The sequence below is a fragment of the Molossus molossus genome, unplaced genomic scaffold (genome assembly GCF_014108415.1).
Source record: "Molossus molossus isolate mMolMol1 unplaced genomic scaffold, mMolMol1.p scaffold_m16_p_13, whole genome shotgun sequence".
NCBI classification, from domain to species: Eukaryota; Metazoa; Chordata; class Mammalia; order Chiroptera; family Molossidae; genus Molossus; species Molossus molossus.
This window is the reverse complement of record NW_023425348.1, coordinates 84,186,488-84,210,076: the sequence shown is the minus strand read 5'-3', so window position 1 is coordinate 84,210,076 and position 23,589 is coordinate 84,186,488. Positions and strand designations below refer to the sequence as shown.

The 23,589-nt window shown below is 36.3% G+C and overlaps 2 protein-coding genes and 2 pseudogenes across 2 annotated transcripts; all 4 read left to right on the top strand.

Annotated features, from left to right (window-relative positions):
* The first annotated feature begins 6,599 nt into the window (after window positions 1–6,599).
* Window positions 6,600–7,556, top strand: LOC118628997 (olfactory receptor 10AG1-like). The gene has a single exon (XM_036260092.1). The coding sequence runs from the start codon at window positions 6,615–6,617 to the stop codon at window positions 7,554–7,556; it is 942 nt and encodes a 313-aa protein (XP_036115985.1). The 5' UTR covers window positions 6,600–6,614.
* A 1,870-nt stretch (window positions 7,557–9,426) lies between these two features.
* LOC118627484 lies at window positions 9,427–10,368 on the top strand (annotated as a pseudogene).
* Window positions 10,369–10,940: 572 nt separating this feature from the next.
* LOC118628677 lies at window positions 10,941–12,506 on the top strand (annotated as a pseudogene).
* A 5,487-nt stretch (window positions 12,507–17,993) lies between these two features.
* On the top strand, window positions 17,994–18,932 carry LOC118628676 (olfactory receptor 1019-like). Its single transcript, XM_036259618.1, has one exon. The coding sequence runs from the start codon at window positions 17,994–17,996 to the stop codon at window positions 18,930–18,932; it is 939 nt and encodes a 312-aa protein (XP_036115511.1).
* The last annotated feature ends 4,657 nt before the right edge of the window (window positions 18,933–23,589 follow it).

The following is a 23,589-nucleotide window of genomic DNA, read 5'->3' as shown; positions in this document are numbered from 1 at the left end:
CAAAAAGAAATAAATAAAATTTGCATGATTACCAGAGATTACAATAGTGGTAAATTCATAAATCGGGCATATGTCTCTTTTTCAGTACCAAAAAAATGTTTTCGTGTACTTACTGACAAAAATAATTTGAACAAATTCAGAAATGAAAAAAAAAAAAAAAAAAAACATTAGCCCTGGCCGGCCCTGGTTGGTCGTGCGGGTGGCAGCCACTCGATGTGTCCCTTCACATCGATGTTTCTCTCTCTCTCTTCCTCTCTCTCCCTCCCGCTCTATCTGAACAAAAAATGGAAAAATGTCCTCCGGTGAGGATTAAAAAAAAAAAAACATTAAAAACCTAAGACACTAAAATTGTTAATAGTTGAAACACTAAATAAGGTGTATGTGAAATAACAAATTAAGAACATTAAAATCTATTCAAACTTAATAGCAATAAAATAGATATGTTTTGAGATTTCACCATCTCAACCCACTTAGGAAAATATTTTCCTTGAATAAGCCAAACAAGCAAACAAGTAATCAAACAAATATTTTCTGTCCATAAAACCTGCACAGCACAACATAGAGGCAGCCCCTACTCAACTGAAGGCTATGCACCACTTTGCACATGAGTTTCATCTAACACAGGCAAGTACTGGAGGTCAGTAAGTAAACCGATGGAGTCTGCACAGTAGAACGACACCGGACACAGCATATCATAATGTCTGCTGCTGTTATTGTAGCCAGGAGACATGAGTTTCAGTTTTGAGAAAATAATATCAATTATTTCTAAAACAAAGGTTTCTTACATATACCTGCAAAAGCACATGTACTTAAACTGTTCTATGGAGCAGGAATAAAAAGCAACTATAACTAAATCTGGGAAAGTGTGAATTTTTTATGTCACTTTGATTTCTGTATTGATGTTTTTTATTTATTTTAGAACGCTGTAGATCTCTGAGATTCAAGATGCAACAGATACTCACCATGTAAAGAAGATGTATTTCAGGTCAAAATTTGCACTCAAATCAAAGCTGAAAATTTGAATACAGGAAATTGAAAATGAAATTGATGCTAAAACACTTCGGAGATCACCCCCTCTTCTGGGGATTGTCACTTCCACGTCTCTGGGACTACCCCATTCCTCAGACTGTTATGTTCATTATATTCCACAAATAAGTGACATTATATGATACTTGTCTTTCTCTGTTTGGCTTGTTTCGCTTAGGATGATACTTTCCAGGTCCCTCCATGTCATCTCAAAGGATTAGAGATCTTTCTCTCTTACAGCTGCATAGTACTCCATTGTGTATATGTAGCACAGCTTTTTTATCCATTCATCTACTGAGAGTGGGTGATGGGGGAGAGTTGAACCACAGAACTTATATGCATGTGTGCATGAACAATGGACATGGACAACAAAGCGGGGGACAGGGTAGGGAGAGAGGGGGAGGGGAGAATCAGTTGGGGGGGAATCTGTAACAAAAATAAATTAATTAATTTTAAAAATGAATAAATTAAAAAAAAATACTTCGGAGATCATAGTACCCTAAATAAGTACAACAGGTTTGTGTTAATAATTAATCAGGTAAATGACTGAAACTTATTTGGACCAATCCCTTTTAATAAGCAAAATACTGGTTTATCTTTATTTATATATGCTTCTTTGGCTCACTATAAAAGAAGATATATACTGACTTAACAGAGATTAAGTCTATCATTTTTTTCCCCAAAACATATTTTAGAAGTTATTTTCTTATTAAGAATGGTAGAGTTAAGATAGTATACAACATGGGATTTCTCGTTTCTTTGTCATCTTTTTTCTCTTTGTACTTTTATTTGCTTTAAAACACATACTTCTTTTCTTTCTAACCTCTATTTTCCAAACCACCTTATTCATTTTTGGGGGGAAGGCAGGTTTTATTGATCTTAAAAATAAAAAGCCAAAGTGAGAGATAACAGCATTTATTTGAGATTAAAAACAAAACAAAAATAGCTATTTGGGTAGCAAAGATTCAGGCAGAAACCCCAATAGTGTTTGGGGTATGAGATGGAGGTAAGGGGTATTGATGTAAAACGGAAGTGAAATAGTTACAGGAATAGAAATATATATAAATTTTGAGTTAGAGTTACACTTTCCTTACTCCAAAATTATAGAAACCTTTCTTTCATAGAATATTTCTATCATTTCCACTCTCTAAAATCTTTAAAGGTGCATTACTTGGAGTTATTCTTGCTGGAGCATAAAGTGTTTTTAAAAGTTTATTCTTTTTTCCTCAAAGAGTGCTAAATTGTCCCAATCGCATATATTTTCTACTTCCATAATTAGCGCATCTGGTAAGCTCAGTTGATTAAATGATACATTCTCACTTGTGCTGGAGCCTTTTTCTGGGATTGATACTCCGTGGCATCCGCGGCTCGCTCTCTCTGAGCACGACCTGTGCTGTGCAGCTATGAGGCTCAGGAAGCCAGTGCAGCTGGGCTGCTCCTCGGTGCGCATGCGCCCCGGCTGTCCATCTCTCAGCACCACTGTGTGCACATGGGTTCGCCTGGGGCCTCCCACCACTCACTCCTCTCTGGGTTTCCTCTATGGCAAGGGGCTCCTGATACTTTGTGATAAACTTTCCTAGTCACCCTCCGGTATCACAGGACTGTAGGGGTTCTACCCTTGTACATGTTTTCCCTTCATAAGCATAAACCCTCAGAAATCACTGTTTACTAAATAATGTGAAGCAACATCTAATTTTTGTCATAGAAATTGATCCCAAGCCAAGATTCTGGTTTTTTTTTTGTTTTTTGTTTTTTTGGTATGTGCCCCTAGCATGAAAAGAACCCAACACTCTCTGGCCCGCAGGCGGACGCTCAACCGCTGAGCCAAACTGGCCAGGGCTACGCGAAGATTCTTTAACAATAAAAGTGTTTTCAAAAATGTGTCCCAGAATTGTTTGCTTGGCATTTTTTCTATCATCTCAACTGGACTTAGGCCAAATTCTCATTTTATTAGAAGTTGAAGGTATAATTAAAATTTTTAATGTGCTAGATGGAAGAGATCCCTGGGGTAGACATGACTACTTTTATTTAAAGAGCACCTTATATATATAAAGAACAGAATACTTGAAAGGTGGCTTGGATATCTTTGATGAAAAAAGTATTTCACCTACATTCATTTAAATATTAAACCTACTATAGTAAGAAAAATCAGCAGCAGCCCAAATAAAAAAGGTAACTATGAACTACTTAATAGGATACTAAGCTTCAGTTCATATTTTTAAATTTTAAATTATTTAATTTATAGTAGGAAATTTGTATTAAAGCAACTCCTACATATTCTAATTCCTTTAAATAAAATTTACAATGAAATGATAAATTATGATATTAAATCACTTTGAAATACTGAAAACTGTAATATTGAAGAATATTTTCGAGGTATAAGTAAAATTATAGAAAACTTTATTTTAAGCCAAATGTAACAAATAAGTATAATATTTATGTATTCAGCTTGATATTGTAATAGGAAATTTAAAATAAAACAATCCATGAAATGAACTCTAACCATTAGAAAATCCAAAGAACATTTATTTCACAGGAAAAAAGATAAAATTACGGATGTTTTAATGTAATACAAATTACAGACTTTTTAACATACAGAAATGTTTAAGCCCTGGCCAGTTTGGCTCAGAGGTTAGAGCGTTGGCCTGCGGTGGAGAGACCCGGGTCCGGTTCCCGCTAAGGGCACGTACCTCGGTTGCAGTTTGTCCTCGGCCCTGGTTGGGTCCTGCAGGTGGCAACCACTCTATGTGTCCCTTTCATTTCAATGTTTCTCTCTCTCTCACTTCCTTTCTCTCTCTCCCACTCTATCTGAACAAAAAATGAAAAAATGTCCTTGGGCGAGGATAAAAAAAAATGTTTAAGTTTTATTAATTGCAAGGTTTGATATGATTTTTTTTTTTTATTCCTCACCCGAGGATATTTTTCCATTTTTATGTTCAGATACAGTGGGAGGGAGAGAAAGGGAGAGAGAGAGAGAGAGAAACATCGATGTGAAAGGGACACATCGAGTGGCTGCCTCCCGCACCACCCCAACCAGGGCTGGGGACAAATAGCAACCAAGGTATGTACCTTTAGTGGGAACAGAATCCGGGTCTCTCTGGACCGCAGGCTGATGGTCTAACAGCTAAACCAAACTGGCCAGGGCTAATATGATATTTTATATCTAATATATAAATACAGCTGAAGCTTGGGTAGCTTCCTATATCTAACAACTTCGAATACTGTACACATTCCCTTCATTATTTAAATTTTTTCAAAGAATGAAGACTGGAATTTAAAATAAAACTATTATACATTGAATTTTATTTCCCCTGATTATAGAGAACTTAAACATCTACAAGAAAGGAGAGCAAAATAGATATTTTTGTTAGAGCACAAAAGTAAATCTCTGCTTGCTCTCTTCACAAAAAAAATCCATAAATCTTACACAGTTCATGTTATAGATTTAAGACTTCGTCACCAAAAATTAGGTTTGTACAGTTAGACATTATATATATATTTTGGCACCAGAAGTCATTTTATTCAAGGAATAAGGGTTAAATTATTTATATTAAGTACTGCCATTAATAAATGTGATACATAATAATTAGAATTTTATTACATTGTATATTTACTTTTTTCACCCTTTTAAGAATAATGATTTCACTTAAACAGTGTTTGGTGTTTTATTTAGTGTTGAAATTAGGCATGTTCTAAGATCTATATTGTTCCCAAGTATAAAAAGTCACAGTCCTTGCTTCTTGGATCATTAGTGATAGTAAAAGAAAACGCATTAAAAGAAGTATCCAGATGGCAACAGTGTGGGCTGGACAGTGATGTGCAATGTTGGTGTTATGTCTACAGATTAGATATAAGCAAAAAATATTTGTGGAGAATTTTATAACACTGTGATGATTGCTTAAGGTCTCAGACATTTCTCACATTAAACATGTGATAAAAAGAAAAAGTACATTGGAGGGTATTTTTTCATGCAGCTTAGAACAGAGAGTAAAGTTTAGAAAAATAAAAATTAGTTTGTAATAACAATAACAGCCATAATTTAGAAATATTTGTATAAATACGGCGACTTTTTCAACTTGCTTTGGATATAGTAAATGAATTCATTCGTGTAACAATCCTAAGTATTTATACATTTGTTAGCCTATTTCAAACTGAAGTGAACAGGGCAATTAAGCAGCTTGCAAGAGATCACACAGCTAGCAAGTGGGAAGCTATAATTCAAATCCTGTCTATCTTGGGAGGAATATGTTGCTTATCCAAGACACCATAGTTACACTATGTTTGGTGGACATGATTCAAACACACCAGGACAAAGAAAAGAAAGGCAGGGCTGGGTCCAATCTTGAGTCAAGAGATGCTTGCGATGCAATATCTAAGGAAGAACATACTTTCAGGATTGTATGATGCAGAATCAGCCAGTCCTGAAGATGAGTGAGCGCCTCTTAAGTGTTGTACCCACGGGGTGTCACTACCTTACTCTAGTCCTGGCCCCAAAGAAAAAAAAGAATGGAAAATCTAATCAGCAACAAGCAACTCAAAAACTTATTAAGTACAATTTTGCTAAGCAATGTGTTATACAACCCTGAGGACTAAAGATTAAAAAATATAATAGCATATTCATAATTATAATTATAAAATCTTAACTACTCAACAGATTAATTAATAGGCTATTGTACCAATATGATTTTATTAAATATCACGAATAATGAAGCTAACCTTTGAACATTTCATCAATTTCTTTATTTCACACCGATTTGGAGTTGAGATTCAAACTCAAGGCCAATAAATTAAAACACCTAGCAATCATAAAACCTTTCTGTAAATGGTCAAAGTATCCATTATTAGCGAGTCTCAATATCTTTACTTTTTAAAAGGGAATTTAGAAATGGTTACCTAATGTGTGTTTCTTTTTTTAAGAAACAGCAAAAGTAGTGGAGGGTAATAGATACACTGCAGGAATATCACAGGCAATGTATCTCTCCCCCTGCCCACACACATACACACAGGTAACACACATTCCAGACCATTCCTATTTCCCAGGGTTTCACTCTTTCCTGTTTCTGTCTGAATCTGTGTCTACAGGCAACTTTTCCAGAATAAAACTCTCTTATATTCCCCACTCAGTAGTCTACTAAAAAATCTTTTGTTTTATTCCACTGTCTGCAATAAAATATTCTCTCTTTTTTGTAAACTATTTAATAATATAAACTGTATAATAAGGACAGAGCTGGATTGTCAAGAAATGTGGTTCATTAAAAGTGAGATCATATGGCAAAGCTGTGGATTTATCTTCAACAACTCACAAGTTTTCCAGTGTCTGTGCTGAGCAGGACATAGTTTGGTTTATCCACGTCTGTATTCAGAAAGTACAAATAATGATCTTAACAGAAATTTCAGAGAATTTTACAGTGATAATCATAGTATCTACACTGAGAAAATGAGAAATATTTTAATAGTACCATTCTTAAATTAGAAACAAGTGCAGTGGTTATGAAAACGAACCTCAATATCCAGATATAATTTAAAGAACAGGAACTGATCTATGAAGGTAGACATAAAAGTGCACAGTAAATGTCCTCTTTCCACAGATGAAACACCCAGAAAAAATAACAGAGGAAAATCTAACTGCATTGATGGAATTTATTCTCCTGGACTTTGCTGAAGTTCCCCATCTCCAGGGGTTTCTATTTGGATTATTCTTAATCATCTATATCATTATCTTGATAAGCAATGGCACCATATTTCTAATAACAAAACTGGACCCTGCTCTCCAGTCTCCCATGTATTTTTTTCTAGGCAATTTTTCCTTTTTGGAAATCTGCTATGTATCCGTTACGCTCCCTAGAATGCTCACCAATCTTTGGACCCAGAGAAGAGCAATATCTTTTGTTGCCTGTGCTACACAGATGTGCTGGATTCTTATGCTGGGAACCACCGAGTGTTTCCTTCTGGCTGTAATGGCCTATGACCGTTATGTGGCCATTTGTAACCCTCTGCACTACCCCCTAGTTATGAACCACAAGGTCTGTGTCCAGCTGGTAGCTGGCTCCTGGGTCAGTGGAGTTCCAGTCCAAATAGGGCAGACATTCCAGATATTCTCTCTGCCCTTTTGTGGTTCTAACCTCATCAACCACTTCTTCTGTGACATCCCCCCAGTACTCAAGTTGACCTGTGGGAATACCTCTGTAAATGAAATGATCGTCTACATAGTTTTTCTGTTGTTTGTCATGGTTCCATTTCTACTGATTCTTCTCTCCTACGGCAAAATCATCTCTACGATTCTCAAATTGCCATCCACCAGAGGTCAGGCCAAAGCCTTCTCCACCTGCTCATCTCACCTTATAGTTGTGGCACTCTTCTTTGGATCAGGTATTATCACATATTTAAGACCCAAGACTCAAGACTCAGCAGGAACCGACAAAGTGCTTTCTCTTTTCTACACTATCATAATTCCCTTATTTAACCCCATGATATACAGTCTAAGGAACAAGGATGTCATAATGGCACTGCAAAAACTTCTATGGAAATAATTCACTTCATTTCAAAATGAAACCATTTACAGCAATTGATGTCTCATAGGTTTTTAATATACTTTCAACAGCTATGTATCGTAAACTCAATTTATCCATTTCCAAAGTAAAATGTACTTATAACTATGAGAGGCTTTTCTTTCTTCTGTTATACAGTTATGTATGTATCCACAAGTAGCACGTCACTTTTTCAGGAATTGTATATTTTTATTGTGAAATGTTCCTCCTCGGTAAGAATTTTGACGAGATTCAATGGCATAGACTCAAGTGTAATGTAGTCTCTGTTATAGCACATATTGGAAATCATTTCCATAGAGTTGTCACAGCCATTTTTAAAACCAGGTTGGTAATGGAACATTAATTAAAATCATATATATATATATATATATACACACACACATATATATATATATATAGGCTTAGCAATGATTCTACAGATAATTTTTGTTTTAGAGAAAAATGCACCTTTTGTTAGGAATGTGGTTTTATAAATGATGTTCATACAATGATACTAGTGAATATTAGGTTATGTGTGTATATCAAATTAAATATTTTATATAATACAGTCCATTGATATAATAAAACCACTATTATTAAAATATTTGCATATAGTAAGGAGACATTGGAAGTAGTCATAGGAATGTTTGCAAGTTATTATTTTTAAGTATATTTTCTAGAGATGATAGTTGGAATAGAAAAACTAGGGAAAAGGAAATAAATGTTTATAAAAGTACCTCTTATAAAAACACAGATACCACACACATACTTTACATACCTCATAGACACACATATTAGAAATGATCAATAAAGATATAATTATCCATTTTAATTATGGAAATCTATTATTTCCATAATTAAGTAAATCATTTTATTATTTTTTCTTTTTTTACAGATATTTTGCAGTTTATTACAATAAACATGAATTATTTCTGTAATTGTACAAAGCAAACAATTAATTTGTATTCATTATGAATAAGGAACATCATAATGGTTAGATATTTTATTTTTATTGTGATTTGTCACATTGTTTTTCTGCCTCTATTGAGATAATCTTATGACAGTTCTGTTTTAATCTGTTAATATGGTTAAATAAATTAATTAACTTTTAAATGTTAATTAACATTGAATTGCTGAAATAAATTATTCTTGGTCATGTATTATCTGTTTCTATAGCATTGGATCTAATTTACTAATATTTTACTAAGAAATTTTTATATCTATTCCCATAAATAAATATTATTAAAACATAATGTTCCCATTTTTGAGAAGTTCTCAGACTGCATTTCATTAAGATCACTTTTACTCTATATTTTTAAAAAGCAATTAATTAGCATATGTTTTATTACACCACTCATCTGCTCTTTCCTCTTTACAGCACACCACTACCTGTTAAATCCTGAACAGAAAGACCAAATCATTCTATAATTACCATTCCAAGGCCTAGTCTATAAGTAAATTTATTTGTAATTATATATATTCATATATTTTTCTTATTATCAGTCTATAAATTAAATCATTACATTTTTTAATCTTCTGGGCCAGCCATAGTGCTATATTTGGAGTACATAAAGGTAAACAGAATCAGACGTGATCTCTGCTTGCAGGGAGCCAGCTGTCCAATGGAAGAGTCAGTAATCAAACAAATAAAATAAAACTAGCAAACTTAAAATTGAATAGCTCCTAATTTCTGAAATACATTTTTCAGAGTTTGTATTTGAAAGGGAGTGTAGGCGGGGCTTCTTTATTTCGTTACTTGTTTGTGTGTTTGTTGAGACAATGAGATAACTTTATAATCATACCTATTTTTTCTTTGCATTAATAAGACATTTTAGGACGTTAGACTTCTCATAAAAAGAAAACTACACAGAATATGGAATCTATAATTGGTAACTATACCTTGGTGATTGAGTTTATTCTGTTAGAGTTTCCGTCTTGCCCTGAACTGCAGATTGTCCTATTCCTCACGTTTCTGACATTATATGATATGATTTTAATGGGGAACATTGGATCGATGATGTTAATCAGGATTGGTTAATGCTTTCAAACCCCCATGTATTTTTTTTCTTAACAATCTATCTTTTGTAGACCTTTGTTACACCTTAGTCATTGTTCCTGAAATACTGGTCAATTTCCTCTCAGAGAACAAATCTATTTCCTATTATGTCTGTGCCTCACAGTTTTATTTTTCCTTCACTCTCACAGGCACAGAATCCTTCATCTTGGTTGCTATGGCATACGATCTCTATGTCGCTATCTGTAACCCTTCACTGTATACGGTTGTGATGTTTCGGGAGATCTGTACGTGGTTGACTGTCTTGTCGTACATTGGAGGCAACATGAGTTCCTTGGTTCACACATCCTTGCACTTATTCTGAAGTACTCTGATAAAAATGTTACTCTGCATTTTCTGTGTGATCTCTCTCCCCTGCTTAAGCCATCCTGCACAGACATACCAAATGAAGAGTGGCTTCCCTCCACATATGGCAGCTCAGTGGAAATTATTTGTTTCATCATCATTATCATTTTCTCCATTTTCATCCTTCTCTCAGTCGTAAAGATCCACTCTTCCAGTGGGAGAGGAGAGACCTTCTCTTCTTGTGCCTCAGCTGCCTTCTGTGGCCATCTGTCAGGGGATCCTTCTCTGCATTTACTCATCACCCAGCTACCTGTATTCTCCCAACACTGATTAATTTATTTCAGTGTTCTGCACCACAATCGTCCCAGTGCTGAATCTGTTGATTTGTACTTGGAGAAATAAAAATGTAAAAGATGCCACTAAGAAAGCCATAGATTGAAGGTACATTCCTCGTGAGATATAGCATTCCAATACTCATCTAATTCCCTAGTTACAAGCTCTCACTGGGGACTGGCAAAACCCTTACCAGCACGCACACAATTTCTCTCCCAAGAATTTTTTCCAAATACTTGTTTTTCACATAGTCAAATACATTTTATAACTCTAACATAAAGGAAAAAAATTAAAAGTTTTTAAATTGCTGCTAAATAATAAACTACTGTTCAGTTATTACTTCTTTTTTTTTTTTTTTTTATCCTCACCCGAGGACATTTTTCCATTTTTTTTGTTCAGATAGAGCAGGAGGGAGAGAGAGAGAAACATCGATGTGAAGGGACACATCCAGTGGCTGCCTCCCGCACGACCAACCAGGGCCGGGGACAAACTGCAACCGAGGTATGTGCCCTTAGCGGGAAAGGAACCCGGGTCTCTCTGTACCGCAGGCCGACGCTCCAACCGCTGAGCCAAACCGGCCAGGGCCAGTGATTACTTCTTTAAAGATAATGCTATAGTGGGTTGTATCAGGTTGTCTTAAGGGATATAGTAAATACCTTAGAGAAGTGTGTGTGTGTGTGTGTGTGTGTGTGTTCATGTGTAGAATATCCATTGACAAGGGTAGATTACTGGATGAGAGGAGAAGACAGACTCCCTTGGTTCATATGCCAGCTCTGTACCTAGCTAGTGAGTGGCACTTTGAACAAGTTACTTTATTTATACTCCAGTTAACTTATCTGTAAAATGGAGGGAATTTAGTACCCACATCATTGATTTTTACATAGTTAACTGAGTGAATGTTGAGAATACTACAAACATCTTTTAAGCATTTCATACAAGTTAATTATTTGTATAGCCTATGACCCAAAAATAGCATTCTTAGAATTACACCCAAGAGAAATGAATTAATATGTTCACTAAAGACATACACAAAATATTCACCACTCAGTTATTTGCCACAGTATAAAACTGAAAACATGTTAGATCAGAAATTGACAAACTTTTTCTTAAAGTGTTAAGTGGTGTACATTTTAAGATTTGTAAGCCATAAACTTTTTTTCATGACCACTGAGATTTGCCCTTGTTTCCTAAAAGCTCCAATGAAACTTATGTGTCATAGTTTGCCAACCCTTGCTCTAGATTCATTAAATTACTTTATGATAAGTTTGTACATTGGGAAACAACATAGCAATGAGGACTAATGAACTACCTCCACATGCAACAGCATGGAGAAATTTTACAAACATAATATTAAAAAGAAACAGACATAAACATGTAAAATCTATATGATTTGACTGCTATATACCTCAGAAACACCCAAACTGATCTATCATATTGGACATCAACTTGTGATGGGTGTGGGAACAGTTTCTGAGATGCTAGTAATGTTCTTTTTCTTTTGGTTTATTCTGAGTGCACACACTGATGTGTTTTTTCTTCAGCCACCTCTTCTTCAGTGACCTCTGCTATTCTACAGCAATTGGACCCAGAATGCTGGTAGGCTTTATTGTCAAGGAGAAGTCAACTCCCTTCTATGGCTGCACTCTTCCATTCTTGACCCTCTGCACCTTTGCAGATTCTGTGGGTCTACTGCTGGCAGTGATGGCCTGTGATGGGCACAAGATCATTAGCAAATCCTTGCTTTGTACAGTCAAGGTGTCCAACAGCGTGTGCTCCCTGCTCATTGTAGGAATGGCTGATGCTCTGGTACATATGACATTAATATTCCACCTATGTTTCTGTGGGTCATATGAGATTAACCATTTCTTCTGTGATGACCCACCTCTCCTTCTGCTATTTTGCTCAGATACTCAGGTCAATGAGTTGGTGATAGTCACTATTTTTGGCTTCACTGAACAGATTATTCTTTCAGGACTTTTTCTGTCTTATATGATTTTTAACAGTGATAAAGATCAACTGTGCTAAGGGGAGATTCAAAGCTTTCTCTACCTACACCTCCCACTTAACTGTTGTAACAGTTTCCCAGGGAACTCTGCTCTTCATGTATTTCAGGCTGAGTTCTTCCTACTTCCTAGATCAAGGCAAAATGACCCGACTGTCTTGCACACTTTGTGATTCCTGTGCTAAACCCTCTGATTTATAGCCTACAGACTAAGGAAGTGAAAGAGGCCTTGGAAAAACTTAGAAACAAAAAGTGGTGAAAATTTATATGTACATATTTCTCCCAGTGTTGAATATACTATATTCCATGAAAATCAAACTATTTTTTACTAATGTGGTGTGATCCAATAACTATTTATATAATACTCCACCTATACCCAAATGTGTCATTCCCTAAATACTCCATGCTGCATTTTATGTCTTAAATTTATATGTGTTACTTCCTATTTGTGGGAAAGCTCTGGACTTCTAGTTACCAAATATTGTATTTCATCAATCTTTTACTGGTGCATTAATTTAATTTTCTGAAATTTATTGGGAGTTTCCTAAACGTCTGTTGCACTCCTATGTGCTTTTTATTTCATGGTGAATCCAGTAGCTTTAGTACTAATGAATCTTATCAAGTGGAAGTAACAAATATTGATAATCATTCCAGCCCTACACGGTTTGGTTCAGCTGTTGGAGTGTCTGCCCTCCGACCGCAGGGTCTCGGGTTCAAATCCCAGTCAAGGGCACATACCTGGGTTGTGGGTTTGATCTCTAGCTCTGGCTAGGGTCATGCAGGAGGCAGACAATAGACTGGTTAGGGTCATGCAGGAGGCAGCCAATAGATGTGTCTCTCTTACATCAATGTCTCTCTCTCTCTCTCTCTCTCTCTCTCTCTCTTTCTCTCTCTCTCTCCCCCCCTCCTTTCCACTCTATCTAAAATCACTGGAAAAATTTTTCTAAGGTGAGAATTAACAACAACAAAATAATAGTAATAATAATCATTCTTATTATTTATAATGAACTATTTGCCATAATATTGTTTAAAAACCTGGACACTTCAAAGCACATTGTTCAAATATAGTGAAGGAAGTTAGAATGTGCTTCCTGATATGAAGACAATTATCTGAAATCTAAAAGATAAGTAGGAGTTAATTGAGAGCTTTAAGTAGCTAGAGAAGCATTCTAGGCAGATGGATCAGCTATTAGAGAGGCCCTGAGTTGGACAGGACCATGTTATTTCTCTGGGATGTAAAGAGTTTAATGAAGACCACTGTGGCTAAGGTATAGAGAGCAAAGGGGACTGGCCTCATGAGTCAATTCCTGTGCTGCAATTCACAACTCATTTACTTCCTCCAGGGCTTTCCTTCCCTCCAACACGCTCTGAGCTTGGTTCACACACCACCGTGTGCTTTAGAACATTGTTGACTCTATGACTCTGTTTCTTAAATTACTACCTTTCATATGGGGTCCTAAATAGTTTGAGATTCAGTACTGTGCATCTTATCTCTTTACCCAAGCACCAGCATAGCATCTGAAAAAAAAAATACCAAAAATGTTAATTTTTATTGAATCTGTATTACATATAGGGTAAGAAAAATTCACTGATGTTCTAGTATGTGCCTTGAATTTATTTTTTGTATCTTCTATGCAAGAACATAAAGTGGTTGTGGATGTTAAAAGTAAGGAAATGTTAAAGACATACAGATAAATAGTTAAGAAAATAATTAAACCAAACAGCACTTATCTGGGTGTTTACAAGGTATTTGACAACTTCACATGGCTCTGTTCTACTTCACTGATGATCTAATCTCTGGAAGTGACTTGTTTAATAAACAGGGGCAAGGATATGAGTTTGAAGGGTCATACAAGAAGCAAGGGCACCCTTAAAAGTTTGCCACAATTGTACAAACCAGAAATCATTCAATACCTAAGGCTATCTAGATACCCTGTAAAATGTCTGAGTGAGAACATTTCAGATTGCTGGGGAAGCCCAAATAGAACAATGAGCTTCCTCTGTTCATTAGGGTGGTCTGGGACAGGATAGGAGAAATATAGAGATAGAGAAAGAATAGGAAAAAAAATAGGAGATACTTCTTGTAGTTATATCTCTATACTAACTCATGACTTGAAATTTTACCTATGAACTAGGTACTATCTTCAACAGCAACATGGCAGGGATGCACCTGAGTTTGACTCATGCCCAAGCAGAGAAGAGTGCCAATCCCAGAAGTACAGCTAGCACATTGCTCTCCCATAAGACAAATAAAATGTATTTAAAGTCAGATTGCATCTACATCTTAGCTCCTATTTTAAGATCTAAGTCTAATATACAAAATAAACATAATTAAAAAGAAGGGAGGAAGTAGAAAGCTTTAGTGATTCTGATAATGTTCTATTTCTTGGTCTGGGTCCTGGTTACTGGTTTTTTGTTTGTTTTCTTAAACTACTTATCTACTTACCACTTAGACATTTTCTATATGTAGATGCTGTACCATGAATCAACTAAAGAAGAGCTAAAATGAAAAGGAGTCACAAAAGTAATAGCAACTACCTGTTTGAATGTCAAACAACTACAGAGTCAGACTTGACGTTCAACTGTGCAAGATTGTATGGCAATTCTTTGTCATAGCTGTTCCCAAAATTTGATTCTTAGTTTGGTACCCAGTAGAAATGAGAAAGTATGTATACCCAAAGCTTGTATGAAAATGATCAATGTATCATTATTTGGGATTTGACAAAAAATATGTAGTAAGGTGGTTCCCTGGAATACGACACAGCAAAGAAAATAAATAAATTAGCATCACAAGGCAACATCCTGGAGGAATCTCATCAGCATAATTTTGAATGAAAGAATACAGGTAGGATAAGATAACACCAGAATGATTTCAATTCAGTAGACTTTTTAAAAACATACAACACTATTTGTCACATGGCATTGATTTGTGTTAGGGCCCACAAACCATCTCTGAAAGGCTTGTTGTTTTCTGATTTTTGCCAAGGGTTTGGATGCAAGGACATTTTAACTTTCACAAATTTGAATTCTTTTAAAAATTATACCTACATAACTTTAAAGTTTTTCTAAAACACAAAGACTATTTACTAATAGATTGTAGACAACTGCAGGATTCAATTATTAATTTTTAAATATATAATAGTTTCTGATACACACATTTTCAAAACTTTCTTGTAAAATTCATAAAGCATACAACTTCCATGAAATATTTCATTAGATGATTATCTTTTGTTACCAGAAAGTACTACCTTGCTTATATACATGAGATATGTTAACAACTCACAGTCCCTATTTTCATGTTTCCTTAGAAAACCTGGTTTTCCTTGATAAAATTGTCAGGCACTGAATTTATGCAATAATGGTCCATGCTTCAGAGCCAGACAACCGTTTTCTGGAAGAAGAAGATTATAAGTACAGAGTTATCTATGCAGCATTCTCTTTGGGGGCACAAGCGTTATCAGGAAAGCCATGTGGATACAAAATATTCACTCAATTGTTTGTCTCTGATGTCTTAAATGCTACTGTAAATCTTTTCCCTTGACCCACAGTTAAAGAAAGCCATTTTCTTACAAGACAAACCTATTGGGAAGGAACTTAAATTATCCAATTTTCCACAATAGATTGCACCATGTTCCCAATTTAATGGGGACTGGGGGCTAGACTACATGTCTAGAGGAGTTGCCATGTTTACAAAGATAAAGTTTGGATCCTGCCTAAAGGGAGAGTAGCCTGAGGAAATTGAGATCCCTGGAGACAGGGAGCCCTGAGGAGAAAATAAGTATGAAATGGGGCTCAGAGGAAGGTGACCAAGGATGACCCCACCTCCTCCAAATACACACCAGAGAAGCACAGAAAGGTAGTTAAGCTCTTGGGTCCCACAGACACAGCACTTTCTTGCATTTATCTGGTGGAAAATTACCTACTTGTCTTTTTAAACCACCTCCCATATTTTTAAAAGTCTGTATTTCTTGCTCAACCACCCAGCCTGTAGGAAATAACAGATGACAAAACATATAATTATATCTGTCACTTATTCCTGAGACAGCACGTGTTCCACACCAAGTGACCAGACACGGAGTTGGTGACACAACCCAGGTCACTGAGGAGACGAAGCCAAGCCCTCCTGCAGACAGATTGGATGGAACAGAGAGCTGGCCGTTCTAGAACAGGTACTGCTACTGACCGTGGGTTTTCTCTCCTCTATTTCAGATTTCTTTAGCTTTTTACCTTTACTGACTGAAAGCATGCTATGAAACCTAAGGAGGGTAGGAAATATTACACACACTTTTATTTTAAGTACTTTTATCAATCCGATTTAAAGACATACACATGAAAGGTGGGGAATGCAGTGACATGCAAGAATGGATTGTGGAGGTAGTAAGACTTTTTTATTTTTAATCTCTTGCCAGGACTGTTTATATTTTTAGAATATATTTTATTTTTCTAAGGAAAGCATTATTTTTTAAAGATGTGCAACAGGGACAGATATTGAAATGAGTGTATGCCAAGGGTTGGGAGAACTGCACATGGATCACTGGATTTTATTTTTCTGTTCTTCTACCTTCAACTCCACTTTCATTGTATTCTCACTGAACAGAAGAGATCATATATGGCATTATAAATAACATAATTAATGGAAAAAATATAACAGTAGAATGTAGAATTCAATTGGCCTCCCAATTGAATTGAAATAATTCTTTTATTTCATAGTTATTTTTAAAAATTAAGGATAAAAAAAAAAACGATAAGCAATATTTTTATTTTTAGGGAAATGGGGGCACAGTTCAGACATGATTTCTCTCTGAGGTTATCAGACTATGGACATATGAGGAATTTTACCATCTGTTTGACACATCTGTTCCATTGGTGAATAGATCGTGTGGATTCTAGTTGATTAGAGGAAAGTGATGCACACAGAAATGCATCTACTCTTTCTTACGTTTCTGCCACCCTGCTACCAGCAAGCCTACAGTCAGGTCCCAACATTCTCCAGAATCTCTGCTGAACAACAGCAGCTGTCAGAGGGAGCAAGGTTAACCTGGGCATATTCTACTCTAACGACCACTCATGGAGACCCTGCCAACCTCCTCTCCAGCAACCACCACCCTCCCTGCTCCAGCAGCTCCTGAATCACAGACTATCTCTACTCCTGTTGATTGAGACTGGAAAATACATGAGGAGTTTTCAGGAAAAGTGGGGCAATGTTTCAGCCAGAAGCACACCACATGTCTGCCTACTCTACAGCTGAGAATGATGAGGGAAAACTAAAGCAATATATTCATTATTTGCACTCCTATTTAACTATGTTTCTCTATTACAGGATATAACAAAATCTCCACAATACTGAAAAACAACAGCGATCTAGCCAGAAAATGTGCATTACTGAGCCAATTACTTTAAGAACTACTGCCTCAACTATGAAAACTTCAATTTCTTAATCTATAAGAAAGGATTAACAAAAGGCATCATAAATACTACATAGGTTGGTATGGAAATGTATGATTTAATATAAAAGTAAGTCACAAACTCAGTACAGTGCTGTACAAATGTAAGTGATATCTTTATCATTTATTGATTTATATTATATAGCATATATTTCCGAAGAGTCAGGTTTCCTCGTGGGGTTCTAGCATTGCTTATTTTTCCAATTACTAAAAAATGGAAAAAGTCAGCAGTTTATTTAAATGATTTTGAGCCTCCAAATCCATTTCTTTCCTCCACGACCAGGAGTCTCCACACCTGAGTGATGCCTGCTGAGAACTGCACTGTGTTTGCTGACTTCATGTTCTCAGGACTTTCGGGCAGACAGGATGTGCAGCAGGGGCTCTTTGTGCTCTTCCTGCTGGTTTATGGCATCACTGTGATCGCCAATCTAGGGATGATCCTGCTCATCAATGTGGACCCCCGTCTCCACACACCCATGTACTATTTCCTGAGCAGTCTGTCTTTCTGTGACATCTGCTACTCCTCCACTGTCTCTCCCAAGATGCTGGCTGATTTCTTATCTGTGCAAAAGAGGATTCCATATAATTTATGCATCCTTCAGATGTTTCTTTTTGGTTCCTTTGCAGCTGTGGAATGTGTCATGTTGTCTGTCATGGCGTATGACCGCTACGTAGCCATTTGTAATCCACTTCTTTATACGCTTACTATGTCCAGGAGAGTGTGTATCCAGCTCGTGGCCATTGCCTACATTGCAGGCTTCATGGATATGACAATATTTACCTCTTGCACTTTGCCATTATCATTGTGCAATTCCAACATCATCAATCACTTTTTCTGTGACATCCCACCCTTACTGGCCCTCTCCTCCTCGGATACATCCCTCAGTGAGATAGCATTGACCGTTTCCTGTAGCTGTGTTGTGGGGTCCAGTGTCATCATTGTCCTCCTTTCCTACAGCTACATCATAACTACCATCCTCAGAATGAACTCAGCCCAGGGCAGACGCAAAGCCTTCTCTACCTGTGCCTCCCACCTAACAGCTGTGGTGATATTTTTTGGGACACTTTTGTTCATGTATTTCCGACCCAGCTCGAGTTACTCCTTGGACACAGACAAGATGGCCTCTGTTTTCTACACGGTTGTCATCCCCATGTTAAACCCACTGATCTACACTTTAAGGAATAAGGATGTGAAAAGTGCCCTGAGAAAAGTCATGGGCACTAAATTATGTTCTGGGTGAAAGCATTTTCACGTAAAAAAGTTTTCATTTAAAGGTGTTGAGAACTAAAGTTCAAGACTTGGATGCAGTTTTCTGTAGTCTCGCAGTGCATTTCTGGATATTTCTTTACCTATCTTTGTGCCTAAAATGAGTGTAGGAAGCAGTCATTCTTAATCTTAATTTCTTCAATCTAAGGAAGAGTATAATAGGTTCACTCTGTTGTTTGGCAAAGAGGGCTTTTTATATCACTCTCTTCATGGGCTTGTCTTAGAGAGATATGGGCATTGTATAATTAGAACTTGTTACTTCTCCACTATCTGTAGCTCAAACTCCTCTGTTTTCCCAATTCTTCACAAATCTAAAATGTATAAAAGCTGCCTGCTTTGGTCACTTGTCTGAATCCCACGTTTTTTATGAGGTTCTGTATGTGAAAAATTAAATTTATTTTTCATCTGTTAATCTGTCTTATGTTTATTAAATTACTGGATCTACAAAGGCCAAACCAATAAACACTGCAATGAGCATAGTTGACATACTTACAGGAAAAATCAGACAAGACTATGAAAAGAGAACCTGTCCTTCTCAAATGACTCCAACAAATCTGAGAGGAGGGAAAACTTATGAGTTTATTTGACCAGGCCAACATTATCTTAATTCCAAAGCCAGATAAAGATGCTACAAAGAAAAAAGAAAACTGTAAACCAATATCCCTGATGAACATAGATGCTAAAATCCTCAACAAGATATTACCAAATCAAATCTTTTAATACATTTAAAAGATCATACACCACAATCAAGGGAATTTATTCTGGGGATGCAAAGTTGGTCCAATCTTTGAAAAATCAAGAAACATGATACATCACATAAACAAAATGCAGGATAAAAACCACTTGATCATATTAATAGATAAAGAAAAAGCATTTGATAAAATCCAGCACCCATTTATGATAAAAGCTCTCAGCAAAGTGGGAATAGAGCTATTAAAACTGTACACACTGGTTCCAGGCACTACATGAACCAAATTAAGCAGAGACAGGGTTGAATCCTATATTTATTCCAATAATGCCGTCAGTATGAAGAAAGCTGAAGGTTATCATGTAAATTCTGCTCTAACACTGCCTATTCATTGGCTGGTTATATAGAGATGAGTAAGAAAGGAGTTGTGAGCAAGGGAAATGGGGGGAGCAAAGGGTCAGAGTAAGGGCTGCAGGGTCAATGGTCCCTATATCTCCTTCCAGGATCTTTAAGTCTGACCACAGGTAGTTCATATTCTATGATGTTTAAGATAGCTCTGCCTATTCCTGGGACCAGAGAATGGTCAGCATTCCTGAAGCGAATTCCTTGAGGGGGTCAGTGTTCATGCACAGCAACCAAGTCAACGTATGCCCTGTCCTTTATTTGTCTCAAAATGTATTTTCTTTTCTAAGTAATGGACCACCTGGCTCTAATATCTTCTTTACAGCCCTGTTGGTCTTGCAGCACATCCTCCAGTTTCCCAGGGTCTTTCAGAAACCTCTAATCTATAGCTGTAAGGTGGATACTTATTAAACAACTGTGGTCCTATTCTTATTATGTGCCCTTTCCCCTATCATGATCACACTTCAACATAATAAGGCCACATATGGCAAACCCCCAGCCAATAGCATACTAAATGGAAGTGTTTCCCTTAGAACCAGGAACAAGACAGGGATGTATGTTCACTTTCACCACTCTTATTCAACATAGTCATAAAAATACTAGGCACAGCAATTAGGCAAGAAAAAGAAATAAATGACATTCAAATTGGAAAGGAGGAAGTAAAACTGTCAGTATTTACATATGACATGATATCGTATATAGAAAAACTTAAAGACTCCATCAAAAAACTATAGGATCTAATAAACAAACTTGGCAAAGTAGCAGGATACAAAATTAATATTCAGAAATGAATGGCATTTTTAGACACTAATAATGAACTATCAGAAAGAAATTAAGAGAACAATCCCATTTACTATTGCAACAAAAAAAGTGAGGGTTGGGGGAAGGGGAAGTGGGCAAAGGGAGAATAAATGGGGATGGAAAGAGACTTTATTTTGGATGATGAGCACATGATGCAGTGTGCGGATTTTTTTTGTGTGTTTCTTTTTATTTTTTATTTTTGAGTTGTCCAATTGAAACCTATATGATATTATAAACCTTCACCTTAGTGAATAAATAAATAGACAAACAAATAAATAAATAAAATCTGCATATAAAAAAACAATATGTAAGATAACAATGTTTCTAAGTGAAAGGTGAAGGAGACATTTTTGAAATGGAAAAAACTGGGAGATTATTAATGGCGATAAACCTCTATGCTGTACATCTGAAACTGATACAGAGTAATACTGAATGTAAATTGTAGTGAAAAAAAAATTAAAAACATTGCTAACAAGACAAATAAAGAACATAATCATTAAGCAGAGGATTTAATTAAATTTCATTAGAAATTCCAGCCGGTATGGTTCTGTGGTGGAGCTTCAACCCATGCACCAAAATGTCGCCAGTTCAATTCCCAGTCAGGACACATGCCCAGGATGTGGGCACAATCCCTAGTGGGGGTCATGCAGGAGGCAGCCAATCAATGTTCTCTTTCATCATTGTTTCCATCTCTTTCTCTCTATCTTCTTCTCTCTCTAGAATCAATGAAGAAAAATATATTTTTAAATGTTTTAGAATATCCAACACCATTTACTGTCTGATTGTAGACAACTGCAAGATTTCATTATTAATTTTATAATCTGTAGAATTTTTATATCCAATACACATTCAAGACATACTTGTAAATTACTAAAGCATACAGGTTTCGTAGCCTATATTTACTAAAATGCTTGTTTATAGAACAGAGACATTTCTAGCAATGTGCAGTCCCAATTTTTCCTGTTTTTCCCCCTGTGGGCTTGTCATGCACTGGACTTAGTGATAATGTCCCATGCCTCAGAGACAGACAACCATTTCCTGCAAGAAGCAGACTATGCCTAAGCAGTTATCTGTGCAGTGTTATGTTAGGGGGCACCAGTGATATCAGGAAAGCCACAGCCATGCAGAATATTTTTCTCAGTAGTTTGCCTCAGATATCTTAATTTTAATCTTGCCCCTCACCCCGTAGTTAAAAAAAAAAAACTGTTTTATTAAAACATAAACTCTATGGAAATAAATTTATACTACCCAATTTTCAGCAATATATTGCTTGCCCTATTCTGGATTTAATGCAACTAGAAGTTAGACTATGTGCCTGGAGGGGCTTCCATGTCTGCACAGAGGAAGTTTGCATCCTGCCTAAAGGGAGGGCAGCCTGAAGAAATCTGGATCCCTGGAAGGAGGGAGCCCTGAGGGGAAAATAAATATGGAACAGGGCTCAGAGGAAGGTGACCAAGAATGATCCCACCTCATCCAAATACACACCAGAGAAGCACAGAATGGTAGTCAAGCTCTTGGGTCCCATAGACAGAGAACTCTCTTGCATTTACCTAGTGGGCATTACTTACAAGGCTTTTTAAACCACCTCACATATTTTTAAAAGTCTGTATTTCTTTCTCAATCACCCAGGCAGTAGGAAATAACACATGATAAAACACACAATAATACGTGTCACTTATTCCTGAAACAGCAAGAGTTCAACACTAAGTGACCAGACACAGAGGTGGTGACATAACCCAGGTCACTGAGGAGACAGTGCTGAGCCCTCCTGCAGACAGACTGGATGGAACAGAAAAGTCGGCAGTTCTGGGAAATAAAGTACTGCTGTTTATGCTAGTCTTTCTATTTTAGATTTCTTTAGCTTTTTGTCTTCATTGACTGAAAGCATCATATAAAACCTAAAGAAGGCATAAAATGTTACAATCTTTCAGTGTAATTCCTTTTATAAATCTAATTTAAAGACATGAATGGCAGGGAATGCAGTGAAATGCGAGTACGACTGTGTAGGTGGTAGGACTTTTCTTTATTTTTAATCTCTTACCTGTACTTTTTATATTTTTAGAGTATATTTTCTTTTAAAAGGGAAATTTTTTAAAAGATGTGTCTACAGGGACAGATCTTGAAATGGGGTTACGCCAAGGCTTGGAAGAACTGCCCATGGATCACTGACCATTGTTCGGATTTTTTTTCTCTGTTCTCTATCTCAATTCTACTTTCTCTGTATTTTCACGGAGCAGAAGGGGTCATGTATGGACATTAGACAGGGTGTCCCCAGAAAGTGCATACATAGTGTATATAGATTCCATCACATATTGAAAATAAAATGAATTTTAATAAATACTGGTTTTATAATCATAATTTTTGGCTATACATTTATGAGACACTCTATATATAATATATATAATATCATTGATTTAATAAAATATAACAGTGGGATATAGAATTCAACTGGCTTCCTAAAGACCAATTAATTCTTCTAAAGCAAATACAGGCGTATTTCATGCATATTCAAGGGCATTCGGGATTGAAGAAAACAATAAGCTGTATTTCTAGTTTTTAGGGAAATTTAGACACAGTTCAGACATGATTTCTCTCTGAGGTGATCAGACTATGGACATATGAGGATTTTTATCATCTGTTTGACACATCTGTTCTGTTGGTGAATAGATCTTGTGGATTCCCCATGATTAGAGGAAAGTGATACACACAGAAATGCATCTACTCTTTCTTACGTTTCTGT

Bases quoted from the DNA above. Each gene is read 5' to 3' on its own strand.
- LOC118628997 (XM_036260092.1), top strand. From the start codon at position 6,615: ATGAAACACCCAGAAAAAATAACAGAGGAAAATCTAACTGCATTGATG.
- LOC118628676 (XM_036259618.1), top strand. From the start codon at position 17,994: ATGCCTGCTGAGAACTGCACTGTGTTTGCTGACTTCATGTTCTCAGGA.